Source organism: Orycteropus afer, unplaced genomic scaffold (genome assembly GCF_000298275.1).
Source record: "Orycteropus afer afer isolate SDZICR_OR568_19922 unplaced genomic scaffold, OryAfe1.0 scaffold00115, whole genome shotgun sequence".
Lineage (NCBI taxonomy): Eukaryota > Metazoa > Chordata > Mammalia > Tubulidentata > Orycteropodidae > Orycteropus > Orycteropus afer.
The window spans coordinates 2,858,791-2,880,526 of NW_006921702.1; the positions used below are offsets into that span (position 1 = coordinate 2,858,791).

At 37.8% G+C, this 21,736-nt stretch overlaps 1 protein-coding gene across 1 annotated transcript in view; it reads left to right on the forward strand.

Moving 5' to 3' along the window:
* Positions 1-21,736, forward strand: part of VWC2 (von Willebrand factor C domain containing 2) — a 421,720-nt gene that overhangs the window by 103,424 nt on the left and 296,560 nt on the right. The window contains exon 2 of the mRNA XM_007943930.2: positions 11,220-11,349. Within this exon, the coding sequence (XP_007942121.1) occupies positions 11,220-11,349 (130 nt within the window). The remainder of the gene's footprint in view (positions 1-11,219; positions 11,350-21,736) is intronic.

The window sequence follows — 21,736 nt, forward strand, 5'->3', positions numbered from 1 at the left end:
GAAATTAAAGATTTTTACCAGGTTCTGTAGTCTGAAATTGACTGAACACACAATCAAGATGTGTTAATTATCACTGGTGATTGGAAGGCAAAAGTTGGGAACATGGAAGAATCACTGGTAGTTGGAAAATATGGCCTTGGTGATAGAAATAGTGCTGGAGATCGCATGATAGAATTTTGTGAGACCAACAACTGATTCATTGCAAACACCTTTTTTCAACAACACAAACTGTCACTATACACATGTACTTTGCCAGATGGAGTACACAGGAATCATCAGATCAACTATACTTGTGTTCAAAAGGTGAAGGACAAGCTCAATATCTTCAGCCAAAACAAGGCAAGGAGCTGACTGTGGAACACACCATCCACCCATCAACTGCTCATATACAAGCTCAAGTTGAAGTTGAAATTGAAGACAATTAAAACAAGTCCACAAGAGCCCAAATATGACCTTGATTATATTTCTCCTGAATTTAGAGACCATCTAAAGAACAGATTTAATACATTGAACACAAATGACCAAACCAGAGGAATTGTGGGATGACATCAAGAACATCATCCATGAAGAAAGCAAAAGGTCATTAAAAAGACAGGAAAGGAAGAAAAAACAAAAATAGATAACAGAAGTGCCTCCGAAGTTTGCCCTTGAAGGCAGAGTAGCCAAAGCAAATGGAAGAACCAACAAGGTAAAAGGGCTGAACAGAAGATATCAAAGATCATTCATTTCAGCAGGTGGCATATAATCAAGAACCAATGTTATTGAAGGAAGAACTCAAAACTTCATTGAAGAAATTTGCAAAAAAATCAAGATTCCAGGAACTGACAGAATAACTTTTGAGATGTTTCAACAAATGGATGCCACTCTGGAGGCACTCACTAGGGTATGCCAAGAGATTTGGAAGAAAACTACCTGGCCAACTGACTGGAAGACATCCATATTTGTACCCATTCCAAAGAAAGGTGATCCCACAGAATGTGGAAATTATCGAACAATATAATTGATATCACACATAAGTAAAATCTAACTGAAGATAATTCAAAAATGGTTGCAGCAGTATATTGGCAGAGAACTTCCAGAAATGCAAGCTGGATTCAGAAGAGGATGTGGAGCGAGGGATATCATAGCTGATGTCAGATGGATCTTGGCTCAAAGCAGAGAATACCAGAAAGATGTTTACTTGTGTTTTATTGACTATGCAAAGGCATTTGATTGTGTGGATCATAACAGATTTTGGATAATATTGAGAAGAATGGGAATTCCAGAACTTGATTGTACTGTTGAGGAAAATGTATAAAGACCAGGAAGCTGTTGTTCAAACAGAATAAGGGGATACTCCATGGTTTAAAATCAGGAAGGGAGTGTGTCAGGGTGGTATCCTTTCACCATAGTTATTCAATCTATATGCTGAGCAAATAATTCTAGAAGGTGGACTATATGAAAAACATGGCATCAGGATTGGAAGAAGGCTCATTACTGTGATACACTGACGACAAAACTTTGCTTGCTGAAAGTGAAGGTGACTTGAAGCACTTACTGATGGAAGATTAATGACTACAGTCTGCAGTGTGGATTATGCCTCAACATAAAGAAAACAAAAATCCTCATAATTGGACCAATAAACGGCATCATGATAAATAGAGAAAAGATTGAAGTTTTTAAAGACTTTATATTGCTTGGTTCTATAGTCAGTGCCAGTGGCAGCAGCACTCATGACATCAAAAGACGTATTGTATTGGGCAAATCTGCTACAAAAGACCTCTTTCAAGTGCTGAAGAGCAAAGATATCTTCTTGAAGATTAAGATGAGCTTAACCAAACCATTGTATTTTCAGTGGCTTCATATGCATGTGAGAGCTGGACAATGAATAAGGTAAACCAAAGAAGAGTTGATGTTTTTGAGTTGCAGTGTTGGTGAAGAACACTTAAAATATTGTGAACTGCTAAAAGAACAAAAAAATCTGTCATGGAAGAAGTGCAGCCTTAATGCTCCCTGGAAGCAAGAATGACCAGACTTCATCTCACCTACTGTGGTCATGTTGTCAGAAGAGACCATTCTCTGGAGAAGGATATCATGCTTGGTAAAGTGGAGGGTCAATGAAAAAGGGGAAGACCCTCGATGAGATGGATTGACACAGTGGCTGCAGCAATGAGTTAAGGTATAGTAGAGACTGTGAGGCTGGCACAGGACTGGACAATGTTTCTTTCTGTTGTATATAAGGTCTCTGTGAGTCAGAGATGACCCGATGGCATATAACAACAACAATAACATTTTTGTATCTGTATTCAGCACCCTCTGTCAGTTAGTTTGTTGTTCTGTTGTGGTCTGCATGTTGCTGTCATGCTAGAATGCATGTTACTGTTATTTCAAATACCCACATGGTCATGTATGAGAGATTGGTTTCACCAGAGTTTATAGACTAAGAGTAGGAACAAAGACTTAGCAATTCACTTTGAAAATTAACCAGTGGAAATCCTATGGCTCCCAACAGAAAATTGTTCAGTATAGGGTCAACTTGACTAAAGCAGGATTCTCAGTGGTTTGTCAGATACTATATAATTTACCTCCATTTTGTGATTTTATCTGAGAAGCCAGTCAGTTAAAAGAGGAGTTTCATTGGGATTGTGGCTTTCATACAATATGTATGGATGTTCTGGCAAAGCTTGCTCTCTCTTGATCCTCCATCTGACTTGTTATCCTCTGACCTCTTGTTTTTGGGATATAAGACAGCAGCTTGTCACCTAGCCTTATCACCTAACCTGCCAATTTTGGGTTTGTCAGCTCCTGAAACCACATGTGTCAGGAGACTCCTCCATCCTGACACCTGACCCAGAGATTTGGGACTTGCCAGTATGTTGTTGTTGTTAGGTGCTATTGAGTCAGTTCCAACTCATAGTGAAACTATGTACAACAGAATGAAGCACTGCCTGATCCTGCACCATCCATACAATCATTGTTATGTTTGAGCCTATTGTTGCAGCCACTTGGCTTCCTCTTATTTGCTGAATTTCTACTTTACCAAGCATGATGTCTTTCTCCAGGGACTGGTCCCTCCTTATCACATGTCTAAAGTAAGGGAGATGAAGTCTCACCATCCTCACTTCTAAGGAGCATTCTGTCTGTACTTCTTTCAATATAGATTTGCTCATTCTTCTGGCAGTCTATGCTAGGTACAGAGCAGGATATAATGCAGGATCCCCTTGGTGGTGCAAACAGTTAGCATACTCACCTGCTAATTGGAAAGTTGATGGTTTCAGTCCACCCACAGACACCTTAGAAGGAAAGGAAAGCATGGCAATCTACTTTAGAAAAATCAACGACTATGGAGTAAAGACATCCCTATGGAGTACAGTTTGACTCTGATACACATGGAGTCACCATGAATCTGAATCAACTCCATACTGCTATTTTCTTTTGTAATAATTCAGGAAGGTGGTGCAGGACTGGGCAGTTTTGTTCTGTTATCCATAGCATTGCCATGACTCAGAGCAGACTCAAAAGCAACTGACAACAATAACAACTACCACTACATCTATATTATCTATCTATTGAAATTTTTACACATTATTAAATGTGTAATCCAAATCTTGATTCCTGTCAACATAGAAATTTGTATTTATTCCCTTTTTCTCAGGTGTACATTTTTAATCTATGAATAACCTTTCATGAAACATTCCATGGATCAAAACTGTAGATTTTAGTTTTTATGTTTTTTGGTAATGTGCTGTGGAAGTTAATTTTTGTTATTGTGTGTTTTTGACCATTCCTAACTTGAGTCAGTCCATGGTTATTGAGCCTATTCAGCATGTTGCCCTGGTCCAGTCACCGTGGCTAAGACATGACTCTGGCTCTTCTTGCACTGAATCTTATCCCCACTCTGCACAGGCCAGAATTTAGAGTTGTCAGTGATGGAAACTGTGCTCCAGGGACCTCAAGGGGTTGGGACAAGTTGAGTGGAAAGCATGAAAAAGTCCAAATGGCAGTATTTCTCTTTGTTTTTACACTAATCTCATTTTGATACTTTGCAAAATCAAACAATTTGGGGCCTAGAAAAATAAAGGGAACATTTTTGTTGATGAACTAACTAACTCACTGCCATCAAGTTGGATCCGACTCATAATGACCCTTCCTTGGGTTTCCGAGGTGGTATCACTACAGAAGTAGATTGCCCAAACTTCCTTCCAAGGAGTGGCTGGTGAGTTTGAACTACCAGCCTTCTGGTTAACAGTCAAATGCTTAAGCCACTATCCCACCAGATGAGAAGAGCTATTTTATGCTAAGTTCTTTTAGCTGAAAAAGTTTTATACTGAAGTTGATTAACTGATATCCCACCCCCCGTGCTTAAATAATACCATCTATGAAAACATTGCAGTTACCTGGGACATTGTTCTAGGATTTTCATACCTCTCATTTATCTGTTCTTAAGTTAGCCTCTGCATTCTGTCTAGAATTGCTCCTTAGCCACCAAAAGCCAAAAAATTTTACAGGCATGGGATTTCTGGGCATACAATTCAGCAGGTCACAGTAAAAAGCTCTAGGTTGGAAGTATAATGTGGCCACTATTCCAGTGACAAACATGTATCCTTTACCTCTCACCCATGCCAAATTCTTTTCTGGCAGATAAAACTGGAAGTACTGTTTAACTGGGTTTGAGGAAAGTAGAAATTCCCCAAGTAGAGGGTATCCAGGTAGATAGTGAAGAAATGCTGCTATGCAGACAGGTGGGAAGAGAAGAAAGTATCTGAAAAAGATATTTTTCAGGCCACAATGGAAAGAGATCTGAATCATAAATGGGAATGGGATTCAAATTCAACCTGCTTCTGCAATATTTCCTCTTTCAGAACCTGGTTGTTTTAGTGACTATTATAATTATAATTACATTGATGATGTTAAACATGGTAAAACCTGAGAGACAGATGCTTAATTATATCTAAGTTTATTTGTGTAAAATTTATGAGATAAATTATAATGTTCCTTATATAATACTCATATGTTGTTGTTATGTGCCATCGAGTCGGACCCGATTCATAGTGACCCCTCCTTGGGTTATCCGAGGCAGTATCACTATGGAAGTAGATTGCTCCATCTTCTTTCTGAGGAGTGGCTGATGGGTTTGAACCGCCAGCCTTCTGGTTAGCAGTCAAGTGCCTTAGGCACTATGCTACCAGAGCTCCTTAATACTCATATAGAACTGATAATCCCAATCTTTCTGCCTTTTAGCATTCTGTAGATCTTTAATTTTTAGATGAAGCACTTGATTTAAGAAATATTCTTTTTTGTATAGGTTTTAATTTACATTTAATCATTGTCCAAATGTGTAAATTCTACTACCTATTTCTACTTAATTGTTTAGAAATAGATTCAATATCAATATTTATTTTACAAATCTTACAACCTATATAAGGAGCTCTGGTGGTGTAGTGGTTAAGATACTTGGCTGCTAACCCAAAAGTCAGTGGTTCGAACCTGCTAGCCTCTCTGTGGAAGAAAGATAGGGAAGTCTGCTTCTGTAAAGATTTACAGCCTTGGAAATCCAGTGGGGGTTGCTATGAGTCAGAATTTACTCAAAGGCAGTGAATTTGGTGTTTGCCTTAATAACCTATATACATAAAATATGGGCATGTTTATAATTGCAAAGTATTATAAGAGTCTGCCTAATTATGAATTATTTTGTACATGAGGTCACTATGAATCCAAACTGACAAAATGGCATCTAACAATAACAACCTAATTATGAATAATTTCTACATTAATTAATGAGTTATGTCTTTACTTAGTCTTCCATACCTCTGCTATGTATGTTATGTTGTTGTTGTTATGTGCCATCGAGTGGGACCCGACTCATAGTGACCCCTCCTTGGGTTTCTGAGGCGGTATCATTATGGAAGTAGATTGCCCCATCTTCCTTCCAAGGAGTGGCTGGTGGGTTTGAACCACCAGCCTTCTGATTAGCAGTCAAGTGCCCTATAGTGATAGTTATTTCATTGAAAAAACATGCCTAAATGTATTTGTTCTCCACAATTTTGTGTGGGTTTGAGGGTATATGTTTGGTTACCTCTAGTGCCACTCTGACAGGAATATATCACAAATGGAATGGCTTGAACAAACAGGAGTTTTTTCTCCTACAGTTTGGAGCTTTAAGTCCAAGTTCAAAGTACCAGGCTCTAGGGGCTGGGTGAAAGCTCCTCAACCTTGGGCTTCAGCTCTGTGTCATGTTTCTGGCCCACTGAAGCTGGAGGCTTTTCTTCACTTGGGCAACTGCTGGCTGCTGAGGCTGACAAATCCAAGGTCAACAAGTAAAAAGGCACAGTCCCAGTATTACCAAACCACATGGCAGGCCATTAACTCAAATCCATTAAAAGTCCAAGATTGACAGGGCAACATGGGAGGCTGCTGAACAATGACTTAGCTACATGCAGGATTCAAGCATGCCATCAGTTGGAGACCTTCCTCAAAGTTGCTTGTTATATACTAGAAGTACCCCACATCCCTAAACACCTACTCAGCTACTCCAGTAGATTCTACCATGGAGTTAATTTTCATTCTCACCATGGAGAATAACTGCATTCAGCTGCCCAGCCACTCAACCAGGCCCAGCCAAGTTAACACACAGATTTAACTACCACAGTATATTTCTTAAATCCATGGTAGAGTATACCACTTATCTGTTAGTTTACATGCTATGGTGGCTTATGTGTTTTGTGAAGCTGGAAATCATGCCACTGGCATTTCAAATACCAGCAGAATCACCCATAGTGGATAGGTTTGAATGGAGCTTCCAGACAAAGAAAGATTAGAAAGAAAGTTCTAGCAATCTACTTCTGAAAAATAGCCAGTGAAACTCTATGGATCACAAAAAAATAATACCTGACATAGAGCTGGAAGGTAAGCCCCCTAGGTTGAAAGACACTCAAACTACACATTGGCCACACCAATGAATTGGCACATACAGTGATTGTGAAAATGGCACATGATCAGGAAATATTGTTATAGCTACACAATACACTTGTCAAATATGAATTCCAGAAACTAGGCCAGGCAAATAGTAAGTGCCTTGAGAATGATTCCCCTTCCATAGTGCCCAAATGTCCAAATGTTTTTCTGGGATATGCTGTTAAATTATATCTATACAAAGGTTGGATTTGTAACTAGAAGATTATAAAGAATAGTATTTCTGTCATACGGTATTCTATACAAAATGTAGGCTCTTCTTTGCCAATCATAAGTACTATTGTTTTAAAGTTAGGTTTACCCCTAGCTGTTTCTTTTGGGGAAGGGATACATCTAGAAGAGGTTAAAGGTTGTCTCGTGATTGGAAAAAAGTACCATGGAAGTGCATGCTCTTGGTTGAAGATGCAGCAATGCACTGGAACATGCTTATTCTTAGTTTTTGCTGTAAAGCAAAACACACAGGGATGGCAGGAGGCTGTTTGATCCTAGTGTTGCCAGGATGGCATGAGTTGGTAGATGAAGACTCTTCAGCTTGCTGTTTACTCAGATATGTCATAGTTAGTTTGACAACTTGGAGTCTAATCAGGCATGCAGACCTTCCTCTTGAGTCCTAGATAATGGAACCAGAGCATTTGAATGGGGTTACATCCACATGCAGAGGTTGGTGAGATGACACAGAACATAAAATTGGCCCTGAAGACTGGCAGCCTGAGCTCTGTATAGAAGCTGCTCCTTGGCACCCTCTCCATTTCAGTCAGTGGAGGGTCCTAGCATTCCTACTCTGGTGTGAGCTCATAGTGCTGGTCTGAGCTACAAGCTGCTCTCATTTGTGTATGGACATATCTACACATCAGTGCTGTTACCTGAGGTCATGAGGAAAAGCCCTGTGCTTGACTCCTGGGTATAGAGGAATTGTGGGTATGGGACTGTGAGAATAGCTGACCTGAGCCAGCCAGTGTGTAAGACTCTGGTCTCCTTCAGACTTTTTTGGAGGACTTGTGGCTTGAAGTTTATGCTGATTCATCCTCATGAATAGGTGAAGCTGAACCATGTGGCTGCATCTTCCTCAGCTAGCTGCTGAGCTCACATGAGTGGGTGTTATATTTTTAATTTGGCAATGTTGCCCACACTGATGCAGTGTGAGGCAAAAATACAAGATAAGGTGATGACTTACAGGAGGGAAAGTGACCAGCTCTGCAGATGTTGGTATAAAAAATGACTTCCCAGAGAGGAAATGTTTGAGCTGGATATAAAATCAGTGGGAGTTTACCAAATGGTGAGCATTTCTGCATAGATAGGACCACATGGATGAGGCCTAGAAAAACAAATGGTGTGATGAGCTCAGGGGTTTGTATGACTGAGCATTTCTTTCTGGAATCTGACAGTGTTTTTGTTGGGACAGGCCTGGTGGTTAGTTAAGTGAGCTTGGTCAGTGATCCAAGCCAGACAACTAGGGAGTGACCAAGGAGCCCAGTAGTTGGCCAGACCAGAGCATCTGAGATGTGGGGATATTTTTAACCAAGAAGTTGGTCCATCGGGGTGGGATTGGGACCACTCTTAGCCCTGGGAGCTGGTTACCTGACAGGTGACAGGAGCATGAGCATGGTGAAGGCAGAGTTCTGCTATGTGACCTGGGTCCTGGCAATGAGGCCTAGGAACTTTGTTATCAGGCTAGAAGCTCTGACTTAGAACAACCAGGAGATTGGTGGTGAGGTATCTTGCTCAGGTACCACTAATAGGGAACAGCCTGGTATCTAAGGGAACTGGCACAGTTTTGCCACTGGTTGTCACTAGGCTAGATTTGGCTGGGAACTAGGGCAGGGCTGAACCTGAGATGAAAGTGAATAGGAACCATCAGGGGGCACCAGTGGAAGCAAAAGTAGGTGGCAGGAGGTGTTAATTTCATGATAATTGTGACTCTAAGCTTCAACTCAGAGTTCTGAGAAGTGAACAGATCTCCAAAAGGTCAGATCAGGATTTCCAAATATATAGTGACAGCCAAACTCATAATCAGACTCTGGATAGAGTTGAGGAATCTTTAAGGAAATATCAAAATAGCCTGTGTGCTTTTGTTTGAGCAGAGCTCTGTGGCAAGGACAGTGAAATTTCAGATCCAGAGAAAGATGTGTGCTGTTTCCAGGTCAGTGATCTCTCCCCCTTTTGCCAGGATCCTGTGCCTCCCTCAATAAGAAAGGAACTGCTGAGGCTGAGTCCAGGCCAGCTGTCTTAATACCTGACACCTTTTTAACAGTACAGCCTCCACACCTTGCTCTGTAGTCTTGCTGCTTTCCTGGAGCCCTGCCTGGGGCATGTCATAGGATTCAATTGTCTCTTTCTTTCAAATTACCAACCTAAAATGGTATTTTCTACTCTCATCCACACATCCCTGCTGGAGTCCAGCCTGGATTGGGGGTGGGTGCTACACTGTACCTCTTTCTTGAGGACAGACACTAATATATGGACATCTCACTTCTCTTTGCTATACTTCCCTTTAGGAGGGATGATTTGTGTCTTATCTGCGGTGTGGAGCCTGACTCGCCATCATGTAATCCACACCATCTGTTCTTTGTGGCTTATGCCCAGAGTCCTTCTGATTGGAGTCTTTTGAAATGCAATAAACCATGTCTCTTGAAACTCAGAAACCTTTTCTTATCATGCTTGCTAGATGAATCCACCCTTGAGGCAAGGATGCTACAGGCTGAATGGGGGGTGGGTAGAGGGGTAGAAGGAAGCAGGAGAGCAACAACAAAGAGCAGCACAGGTCAATGATTCTAAAGAATTTGTTGTACCAAAACTACTTCTCAAAAATATGCTGATAGATTATTGTTGTAAAACTGATTTTGACTTCTAAGGCTGTATTGCAAACCATTGCAAGATTTTGTCCTGGGCTACACTAGAGTTTGGTAATTTTTCCTTTTTCTTCTTCGCCCAGCGCATGTACACATGTGCACACAAGCCCAAGACCTGACTACCAAGCAGGTTGACTTTGTTCTAGTGCCTGAGAATCATATTTGTGTAAACAGAAATTGACTTTTTGCTTCATGAAATAACGAGGTCATTCAGTGGAGATTTTACTTTTTATTTATTCATTTATTTTTCAATAAGGAAGCAGCTGTGAGTATGGTCTGTATTATTTACAATTGATGTTTGAATCATGGATGCAGTACTGGAAAATACCATGGGGAAAGTAGGTTACCTGGTTTGGCAGACACCCATCACCCCATTACCATTGTCTTTAAAGTGTGTGTCCCACTTCAGTTCCTGCTTCTGGTGGCTAATGCTGCATGTGCTGCCTCATCTTGTGTTGGGCTAGATGGAAATCTCCCTGTATGGAGTTTCTAGAAAATACATCATCCACACCAAGCCCTTCCTGAATCATGGTAAGATTCAGTTGGTAGTGCACAGCATTTGTGTAGAAGGGATATTATGCTTGGCTTGAGTGGCTGCAATGGTAGAACTTGGGCCAATGGGTGAAAAGCAAAGAGAGGCAGATTGAAGGCCAGTACATAAAGGAACTTCATACCACTGGACAGTGGAAGGGAATGGACTTTAAGAGGTCTTTGAGAAGAGTGGACCATCATGAGTTCTGAAGTCAAGAATCTGGATTAGAATAGTAGCCCTACCTCTTATGAAAGGTTTGCCCAAGGAAAGTTGCCTAACAACTCTGAATCTCAGTTTCCTTGTCAGTGAGCATGGACAATATTCTTAGTAGCTGATTTTAAAGTTGCTGTGAGAGTTAAATGAGATAATATAAGTACAGCTCTTGCCAGTGTGCCTACCCCTGAGAATAATCTACATTCCTCTTCTCTTCACTTCTTTTCCTGTTCTATCATTTTCTTAACTGGAAACATGGGCACTATCTTTAATAGGTAGTATAGCTACTTTTCAAGGCTTTGGAAGAGGGATTTGTTTATATGATGAGTGTTTGGGCAAAAATTCAGTGGTGATATGTTTACTTTTGAAGGAAATAAGAACCTTTCTTCAAAATAAGTTAAAGCTCAACATGTAGACCACTAAAGAACAGAGCTGCTCTATGTGGTGTTGAGTGGGAGGGTAGAAGCCCAATGATGTATAATTACACCTGAGTGGAATCTCCTCAATACCCAGGGATTCTGTGTCCATACTTGGAAAAACCACTACACTGGATAATTTTTTAACATCGTAAAACACATGGATGTCTTCACAGGAAGTCTGGAGGAGGAGAAACATGAGAGTGTCTGGTAAGGTCGGCTGGAGGAATGACCTGGATGCCTGGGCTTGTGTTTCAGGTGTCTCCCTGTGAGCGGTGCCGTTGTGAAGCCAGCGGAGAAGTGTTGTGCACAGTGTCTGCATGTCCTCAGACAGAGTGTGTGGACCCCGTGTATGAGCCTGACCAGTGCTGCCCGATCTGCAAAAATGGTATGTGAGACTCTTTCTGACATGAGTGTGCCTCCAACACATTACATCTCTGGGTTCTATCCTCTACTTCCCCATTGATGAAATGCTTGTGGATATGTGAGTTTATATATGTGTACATACAGACTCACATACATGTATGTGTAATTGTGACATCACAGGGAACAATCTGGAGTTGTTCCCTAGTGAGGCTTTATCTCTGTTATTGGTGTAGGCCATGTCTCCTAGAAGTTCTTTAGGAAAGAAATTCAATTTCCACCATTGAAGAGAATCACTTAATTTAATTTAACTTTGTTTTTGTAAAACAGTTTCTCTCTTTCCAACAAAATCAAACATGCTGGTTGGGCTCATTTACTTTTCATTACTAAGTGAATTAAACTTGGAACATAATTGAATATTTTTCATAAGCAAATTAGGCAAGGAAAGAGCCCCCTTTATTCCCAGTGAGAGTGGGTTGTGGATCAAAAGCCCTGTGTGTGTTTTTAAAAGGCTGTCCATGATCATAATTCATACAAGGAGAGCATTTTCTTATCCTGAATAAAGAGAATTATTTTGTACCTAAGAACTAGGAGCTGATCTGGGCATACACTTTAAGAGGGTACTTGGCATGGGTGTATACTCTGGGAGAAAGGACTTAAGAATTATTACATGAGAAAATGGTATGAAAAAATAATTTGAATGTAGTTTGAAAGAGAGTAGACTGATGATACAGCACCACTGTTGTTAAGTACTGGAACTATTTTTCCTGGCAAGAGGGATTGGGCTTTTTCTTTCTTGTCCCACAGCATGGAGCTAGGACTCACGAATAATCTGAAAAAATTCTTATGGTTGTGGTCTGAACATTTCCAGGAGTTCCTGGCTGGTGAAGCACTTAATGTACCATGCTGTTAACCACAAGTTTGGTGGCTAGAGTCCTCCCAGAAGTTTCTCAGAAGAAAGGGTGGTAATATATTTCTGAAAGATCGTAGCCAATGAAGACCCTCAGTTCTACTCTGACACACAGGGGGTTGTCATGCACAGGAATTGTCATGCATAAGAATCAATTCAGTGACAACAGGTTTTGGTTTTTGAACATTTTAGAGAACGAATGGACTAAATTGTGAAGTTTTCCATTCTTCAGTTGTGGGGTTGTTAGACCTAAACTTGATGACCATATGATATGGGCTCAGTAAAGGGGTGGGGTAGAGGGAAGACATTGGCTGGATGATCAGTCAGGGATGCCATCAATATCCCAGACAACTCTGAGGTCCTGTAGTCATCACAATCAAAATTGTGTGGACTCTAAGCTTTTGAGCATATATCCAGATAGTCAGATTTACTATAACAAATCATTAAATTTTTGAAATATATAAACTGAAAAAGAAATAAATGTTATATTGAAGAAACATAGAAAAAATCATCACTGTATTAGTGAGTGGCGAATGACAGTCATAATCATGGAGGCAAGGTATGTGCAGTCCTCTGGATGTACATGGACATGTCAAAATAAAGATAGAATGTATTTATATGGGATTTGCTCTTTCCCTGTGTGTATTGACTATGAGAAAAGGAAAAGATGAGGAATGATTCTATTAGACTAAGAAATAGACTTTTGAGCATAGACTGAGAGCTTAAAAGTCTCAACCTAACAGTAAGGTGAAGCAATCAGTGTGATTTATCTTCACTACTGTTGGTTGGTACCTCCTCGGAAATCCAAGGAGGGGTCACTATGAGTTGGGTCCTACTCCATGGCACATAACAACAACAACATTGGTAGTTGGAATAATAGGGGAGAAACAACTTGGGGATTGGAGAAGAAGCAGTTAGACTAGAAGGGTCATGTTGTGGTGTGGAGTTATATAAGCCTGATGTGGAGCCCTGAGTGGTGCAAATAGTTATGTGATCAACTACTAACTGAAAGTTTGGGGGCACAAACCACCCAGTGGCACCCCAGAAGAAAGGGCTGGTAAAATATAGCAGTTGAAAATCCTATGGAGCACATTTCTATTCTGAAACACATGAGATTGCCATGAGTCAAAGATGACTCATTGGCAGTTGATTTCCACTTGTTAGTGAGAAGCCTGAGTTGGTGCTTTTGAGTCTGTCAGGAAATCACTGTGGGCGATATTAGTACTGTATCATGAATGTAGGGGGTGGGATTGGCAAAATAATTTCTCATTAAGTAAAATAGACACTTAGTGAATGGCTTACAAACAGATTGCTCACATATATTCAGTGTCTTCAGTATCCACAATACTTAATCCTTTCTTGTCATTTGTACAAAGAAACAAAGTTTTGACATTAACTAGCTGTGGGAGCCTAGATTGGGTGTTTTCAAAAGATAAAGAGACATCATTGTAATTTCCAAGGTTTTTTTCTCTGCTTTTTCTTCATAAAAATTCCACCTCTACAGAAAAGTTTAATGAAATGCACGATGAACACTTGTATACCCTTTACTGTATGGACTTCTTGTTGACATTTTGACATATTTGCTTTACCTTTTTCTATGTCTTTTTCTCCCCCTCCCTCTCCATCTCTATATAAGCCAAAAGCATCATATATTTATTTATTTGTTCTCTTCCATAACACACATAGGATGCCTTCTACCTATACCACCACCACCATAAAATTTACTAAGTAAAGCTCAAGTTCAAGATTATTATTATTATTTTTTTAATTATTATTATTGGTTTTAGAATATATCCCACTTAGGGTATATAGCCAGAGAACTACATTTTGAAAGTATTTGAATTAATTATTTAGCTATGTGGATACATTAACATTTTATAAATATTTAGTCATTTTCTTTTTTATCATTTAATGTAAATTTTTTTAATAAGTAAGACATAGTCAAAAGTAAAATCTATATAATGATGGTATACTGAGAGATGTACAATATGTTTTAATAATGCATTGATGGTTTGGGGAGGAATAAGAAGGTATTGCCTTGATGGTAAACTTCTAAATGTTCTTCTGTTACCTCTTTGAGGGACAGCAGAGGATGAAGGATTTTGGGGATGGCATATTAGGGTAGATTCTCAGAAGGAAGATGAATATTTTAAAAGACTGTATTTCCATTACAGAAAGATCTGTATTAAAAGGTTTGATCTAATTATATCAAAATATCAGTACATCTTACTTTCCGAAATGCACCTAAAAATAAATATAAATTTGTCTAATCATGTAAGTACTATGAAGTTTTACGATAACATAGTCACCAGGTAGAAGTTGATTTTCACCTATCACCAGTTATAGGGTATTCTGACCTTGACAGTGAAAATGCTGTTTGGAATTCTTTGTCAAAGAGATTTGCTTGAAAAATGAAAACAGTTTCTACCAGAAATGAATTCACTAAGTTTAATGAATAAGTTATAGTAGTCTAACTGCCTCCCTTCACAAGAAAATAATGAATTAGTAAGAAAAAATTATATGTCTGACATATCACACATTAGAGGACATCAAAAATGGATGCTTTGTATGAAATTAAATGCTTGGATAAACTTAGCTTGGGTGAAACGTGGAGGTATTAACTCTTGATCTCAGCAGGCTGGCCTTTGCTCCTCATACTCTAATGTCTTGACATATAGAATTAAATAGCTTTCTTCCAACAAAGAGAAAATTATAGTTCAGTTGCTAGCTGCCAAAGTTACTTGCATTAAAGGAGCAAAAGTTTGAAACCAAGAATGCCTTGAATATAAATAAATGACCACAAATAAAATACCACATAATATATTCACTTTGTTGACTTGTATAGATCAATCTACCAAAGTTTTTCTTTTGATGAAATGCATGTATGTGTGTGACAATGTCCTTTTTTTTTCTCCCCCCCACCCAGGGATACAAATAGTAAGTGTTATATTTACTTTCAAAAATTCAGGTTTTATCTGGTGATGGATGTCCTTCAAAGGTTTCAGGACATACTCCCTTCAACCCCATTAGTCTTAGACTAGCTTATGAATGGTAAATAAGGCCCAAGTCTCCCAAGGCTTAACCATTAGAGATCAGAAGACCTTCCCTCTACATGTGTGTGTGACCTCTCACTTTATGGATACAAAGAAAGAGCTGGAAGATAAAAGTAGGGAATCAGTGTTGAAATGTCAAGGTCTTGTAGAGATTAGCTATGAAAAGTGGGATATGGTACCCCAAGGGAGATATGATGTATACCAAAAGCACAAAAGGACTAAAGATTGTTTAACCCTGAAGTACCCAGTACTTTTTGACAATACTTATTTATAGAGCTTTATTTTTATGAAAACAAATAAGTTTAATTTTAAAGGAAAAGGAGAAATAATTATTAATTTTTAAGATAAACATTCAAAACTTAAAAAAAAAAAATCTCACTGCTGTCAAGTCGGATGCAACTCATAGCAACCCCACTAGGGTTTCCGAGGTGGTATCACTATGGAAGTGGATTTCCCAGTCTTCCTTCTGAGGTGTGGCTGGTGGGTTTGAATCACCAGCCTTCAGATTAGCAGTCAAATGCCTTAGGCACTATGCCACCAGAGCTCCCAAGATAAACACTAAAACTTCAAATTATTAGAAGTATCTTCATGAATTATATGTGCATAGCACTGGCTAAGAAGAGACAGAGTTTTGTTTTGTTTTATTTTCCTATGTATTTCAGAGAATAGTAGGATGAGATCATAGTCAAACTTCACAGTAGGACAGACGTGAAGGGTGCGTGTGTGTGGAAATGTATGTTGGTAAGAATGTGTGTGTGCATATGTTTCATTCATATTAAGTTCCTTCCTGCAAAAAGAAGCTTTGTCTCATTGAATTGAAAGTTTTCAACAAATATGTAAGATCTTCACGCTTGAAAATTATAATGCTTTATTGAAAGAAACTAAAGAAGACTTAAATCAATGTAAGGATGTGCCATGTTTAGGAGTCCCTGGGTGACATAAATTGCTAAGTGTTCAAATACTACCTGAAAGTTTGATAGATCAGGTACACACAGTTGTCTCAGAGGACAGGCTCAGTGATTTGCTTCTGAAAAGTCATAGTCTTGAAACGTTATAGAGCAGTTCTACTCTGCACACATGGAGTCATTGTGAGTTGGAACTGACTCAATGACAACTAATAACAGCAACCATGTTCATGATAGAAATACTTAATATTGAAAAAGTGTCAATTTACCAAAAATTATTGATTCAACCTAATTCCATTTAAAAAATACAGAGGAAATTCCCAAACTGATTCTAAAATCTACATGGGAATACAAAAGTTAAAGAATAGCCAGTGAAATATTGAAGAAGATAAACAAAGCTAGGGGAAAAAAAAAAAAAAAAAAAAACACAAATAATCAAGACTTATTTAAAGTCAGAGTAATTAACATATTTTGGTATTGTCTCAAAGATAGACAAACTGACAAATGGAACAGAATAGAGTCAGAAAAGGCCCATGTACATAAAATCACCAACTATATGACTAAGCTGTCACTATAATACAATGGAGAAAAGAGTGGTCTTTCCAAGAAATGATTAATTGGATAGCCATATGGAGAAAATAGGTATCTTTACTCTTAACTCACATTCTATAAAAATTAATTCCAAATACATTGCAGATTTATATATGAAGGTTAAAATAATAGCATTTTTAGAGGGAAACATAGAATAATGTATTTGTGACTTTGAGTAGACAAAGATTAATTTAAAATTACACAAAAAGCAATGACCACATGAACCTTTTTATGAAGAAACTGTTCATTCAGTGACATTTCTAAGCTTGGAGAAACACTATTAATAGTGAGAAACATGCCAGTAATAGTGAAGAAAATATCTATAATCCATGTATGTGACAAATGAACAAACAACTCCAACAGTTCAATATGAAAAATACAACTAATAGAAAAATGGGCAATCAATTTTGAATTTAAGTTTCAAATGAGGATATTTTGATGACCTAAAGACATAGGAAGCCTGGTTATGTTCAGAAGATAAGATTGGCCTTGCCTTCTATGAGTTCCAATGTCACTTCAATTTTCAAAGTATTTTCTGTGCTATCTAGATATGGCCTTCACATCTCTCATTCATTGACTATAGTTTATAGAGTACTCCAGCTCTCAATTTTTTTTTTTTTTTTTTTTTCCTGTGTGTTCTGCATATGTGTAGCTTGGGACTGAACCTGGGACTTATGTTGGCTCATATGTAAAACTGATATATTTTCTTACCAGGATTTTCCACTTGCTCTCTTGGAGTTTTACCTGTGCAACTAAACTTAATTTGGGACAAAAGGACGAGAAAATAGACAAAAATGTACTGAGGATTTCTACACACTTGTGTACAGGAATGCTATAATCAGAGATGAGATATCTCTTTAAGTGTTAAGTATCTGAGCTGCCACCACTAATGCCATAACATTTTAATTCCATGACAGGATCTGACCTTGGTACAAAGCCATGAAAAAAGAAGGAAATATATGTTCTATATTTTAGTTAAAATAATGTAGTATTAATGTGAAGTATATTTTGATAAGATGCATTTGTAATTTCTAGAGCAATCACTAAGAAAACAAACAATAACATTTTTATTTAACTTAAAAAATGCAGTCAAAAAGAAAAAAATAGGAACAAAAAAGACAGAAAACATAGTAGAAATATATATGTGCATAACAATAAACCGAACCTAAACCCACTGCCATCCAGTTGATTCCAACTCATAATGACCCTGTGGGACAGAGCAGAATTACCCTGTAGGGTTTCCAAGGCTGTAAATTTTATGGAAGCATACTGCCTCATCTTTCTCCCACAGAGCAGCTGTTGGTTTTTCTCAAAGCAGAGTACTGACCTTTCAGTTGGTAGCCGAATGCCTTAACCACTGTACCACCAGAGCTTCTTGCACAGAGCCCCAAAATACATGAAGTGCAAGTTGATAGAACTGAAAGAAAAACTACATGATTAAATAATTTTAAATATAAATTTTAATAACCAACTCAATAATTCATAGGAAAATTAGACATAAAATTAGCAAGGATGACACTGTGAACCCATTTGGAATAACTAACATGTATGAAAACTCCACCCAATGACTGAAGAATCTACTTTTTTATTAAGTGGAGATAGACATTCTACTGGGTAGCCCATATGATAGGCTATAAAACAAGTCTCAATAAATGTAAAGGATTTAATCATACAAATTATGTCTTTAGCACAAATCAATACAACACAATTAAATTAGGAGTCAACAACAGAAAGGAACCTGGGAATTCTGCAAATATTTGGAAATTAAATAGTGAACTTTTAAATAATTTATGGGTCCATGAGGAAGTCACAAGAAAATTAGAAAATACTTTGAAATGATAAAAAATGAAAAAAGAACATTTTAAAAATTTTGAGGATAATGTTAAAACAGTACTTAGAGGGGTATATATCACTTTAAACATCTATATCAAAAAAGAAGAAAGCTTAAAGTCAATGATGTAAGCTTGAACCCTACTGTTTTTGTTGTTGGGTGCTGTCAAGTAGATTCTAATTCAGTGACACAGTGTGACAGAATAAAGCTGCTCCCTAGGGTTTCCTAGGCTGAAATCTTAATGGAAGCACATTACTAGGTCTTTCTACTGTGAAGCTGCTAGGTGGGCTCAAACCACCAACCTTTTGTTTAGTAGCCGAGCACTTAACCATTGCACCACCATGGCTCCTTAATGTATTTTAATGCACTAATAAAAGAACTGTGAACTACAGCACAAGAAAACAGAAGATAGAAAATGATAGGGAAAAAAAAAATTAAGCAGAAACCAATGAAATAGAAAATCAGTCTGGTTAGTTATTTGAAAGTTGTATGTTTTAAAAAAATAATTAAAATAAAGTTTTGCTTAACTAACCAAGGTGGTGGGGAGAGAAGATTCAGATCAGGAATGGAAGAGTGAACATTATTACTGACCTTACAGAAATGGAAAGGATTATACAGGAGTATTATGAACAACTTTATGCTAAGAAATTAGACAAGTTGGAATGAATAGACAAATACCTAGAAAAATGCAGATTACCAAAACCAGCTCAGTCCAGTTTTGAAGTACTTTAAAACAAAATACAAATAAAATATATAACCAAAATCTTTCCACAAATAACAGCCCAGATCTACATAGCTTTACTAGTTAAACCTATCAAATATTTGAATAAAAATATATTATCAAATTCCTTCAGAAAATAGAGAAAAAGGGAACAAAACTGGGGGAAAAAAAAAGCCCAGTTTATTTTGTGAATTCACTATTACTCTGAAATTAAAGCCACTCAAGGATATCATACACAAAAAAGAAAACTATGGTTTAGTATCTCCCATTAATATAGATGGAAAAATCCTTAACAAAATGCTAACAATTTGAATCGTGTGTAAAAGGATTATACATTATAATTACATGAGATTTATGCCACTAATGCAAGATTAGTTTTGTACCTAAAAATCAATTAATGTAATATCCCTATTAATAAATTAAAGAAAAGAAACTATATGATCTTCTCAATACAGAAAAGATATTTGACAAAATCCAATTCGATTCATGATTAAAGTTCTCAATAAACTAAGAATAAAAGAGAATTTTCTCAACCTCATAGAGGGCATGAATGATAACTCACATCTGCTATCATACTTAATGAATGACTGCCTACTCCTCCAATACTCCTAAGATTAGGGAGAAGTCAAATGTATCTACTTTTGTCACTTTTATGCTCTACTGTAGGGTTGGTTCTACCTAGTGCAACAGGGAAATGAAAAGAAAGGAATAAAAAGAACAATAATAGAAGGAATTAACACTGTCTTTATTAGATATGCTATGGTCTTTAATGTAAAAAGTTCTAAGGGATACACAAGTACACACACTCACAAAAAACTATTAGAACTAAAGGAATAAAAGACTATACAATAAATATTTAAATCAATTTTATTTCTCTTTATTAACAACAAACTAGCAAAATGAAATTAAGAAAATAATTCCATTTATAGTAGCATCAAAAAAGAACAGAAAATTTAGGAAGAAATTGTAGATTTGAAAACTAGAGAAAATTGCTGAGAAAAATTAAAGAAGATGTAACTAAATGGACAATAAATGTCATATTCATGGGTTAGGAGATTTAATATTATCAGTGACAGTTCTCCCTAAATTTATATATAAATTCAATGTAATTCCTATAAAAACCCCATAAACTTTTTGTAGAAATTAACAAGCTATTTCTAGAATTAATAGGCCAATGAACAGGAGGTAGAGTAGCCAAAAAATTTTGAAAAAGAAGAACAAAGTTGGAAATTTTTCACTTTCCAATTTCATAGGATATTATAAAGCTATAATAATTTTTAAAATGTGGCACTTAATATACATGGTGCAAGGAAAGACATATATATTAATGAAACATAATTAAGAGTCAGAAATAAATCCTTGCATTTATGGGGTGGTTCTATTGATTTTTAATAAAGGTCTTGTGGTCATTACAATTGTATGTCAGCTTGGCTGGGCTGTGATTTTGAGTGGCTTGGAATTTGAATATAGTTATTCCCAATGATGATGATATTGAACTGGTGTAATCACCTCTATAGTGGAACCTGCTGTGAGCAGTTAATCAGTGTAAGAAGAATTTCTTTCCAGGTGTGGCCTGTTTCAAGGAGCTCTGGTAGCACAGTGTCTAAGGCATCTGACTGCTAACCAGAAGTTTGGTTGTTCAAATCCACCAGCCACTCTGTGGAAGCAAGACTGGGTAATCTACTTCCACAAAAATTTATCACCTTGGAAACCCAGTGGAGGTCACTATAAGTTGGAATCAACTTGATGGCAATGGGTTGGGTTTGGTGGCCTGCTTCCCATGTGTATAGAAAGGATCCTGCATTTGGTTCAGTCTTCATCTCCAGTTACTGGGCTTGAAGCAGTGACATGCCATTTTGCCTCCCAATCTTGAGATTGTTGCCTTTGCAGCCTGTGAGCCAATAATCTGCTATTTTACTTGCCAATGTTGGATTTGTCAGCCTCAGTAGCCAGCTGCTATGTGAGTCAAGAGAAGCCTCCATCTCTGTCCTAGAAAGCAAAGCTGAAGGCCAAGGTCAAAGGGCCACCACCTAGCCCCTAGACCTGGCACTCTGAACTTGAACTTCTGGCCTAGTCTTCCCCTTGAACCAGCATTCTGAATGTGGACTTCTAGCCTCCTAAACTTTAAGAGGATAAATTTTTGTTAAAGCCATCCACTTATGGCATTTCTGTTATAGCAGCACTAGAGAACTAAGACAGGCACTAAGACATTTCAGTGGTGAAAGGATATTCTTTTTTCTTTTTTTTTTTAATTGTGATTTGGGTGAAGATTAAAGAGCAAATTCACTTTCCATACAGCAGTACACATACACTTTGTCTCATGACATTGACCACAGTTTACCACAATGCAACAGCTCCCCTCCCACTTCCTCCCCACAGTTACCTCTTCCCAGTGTCCATC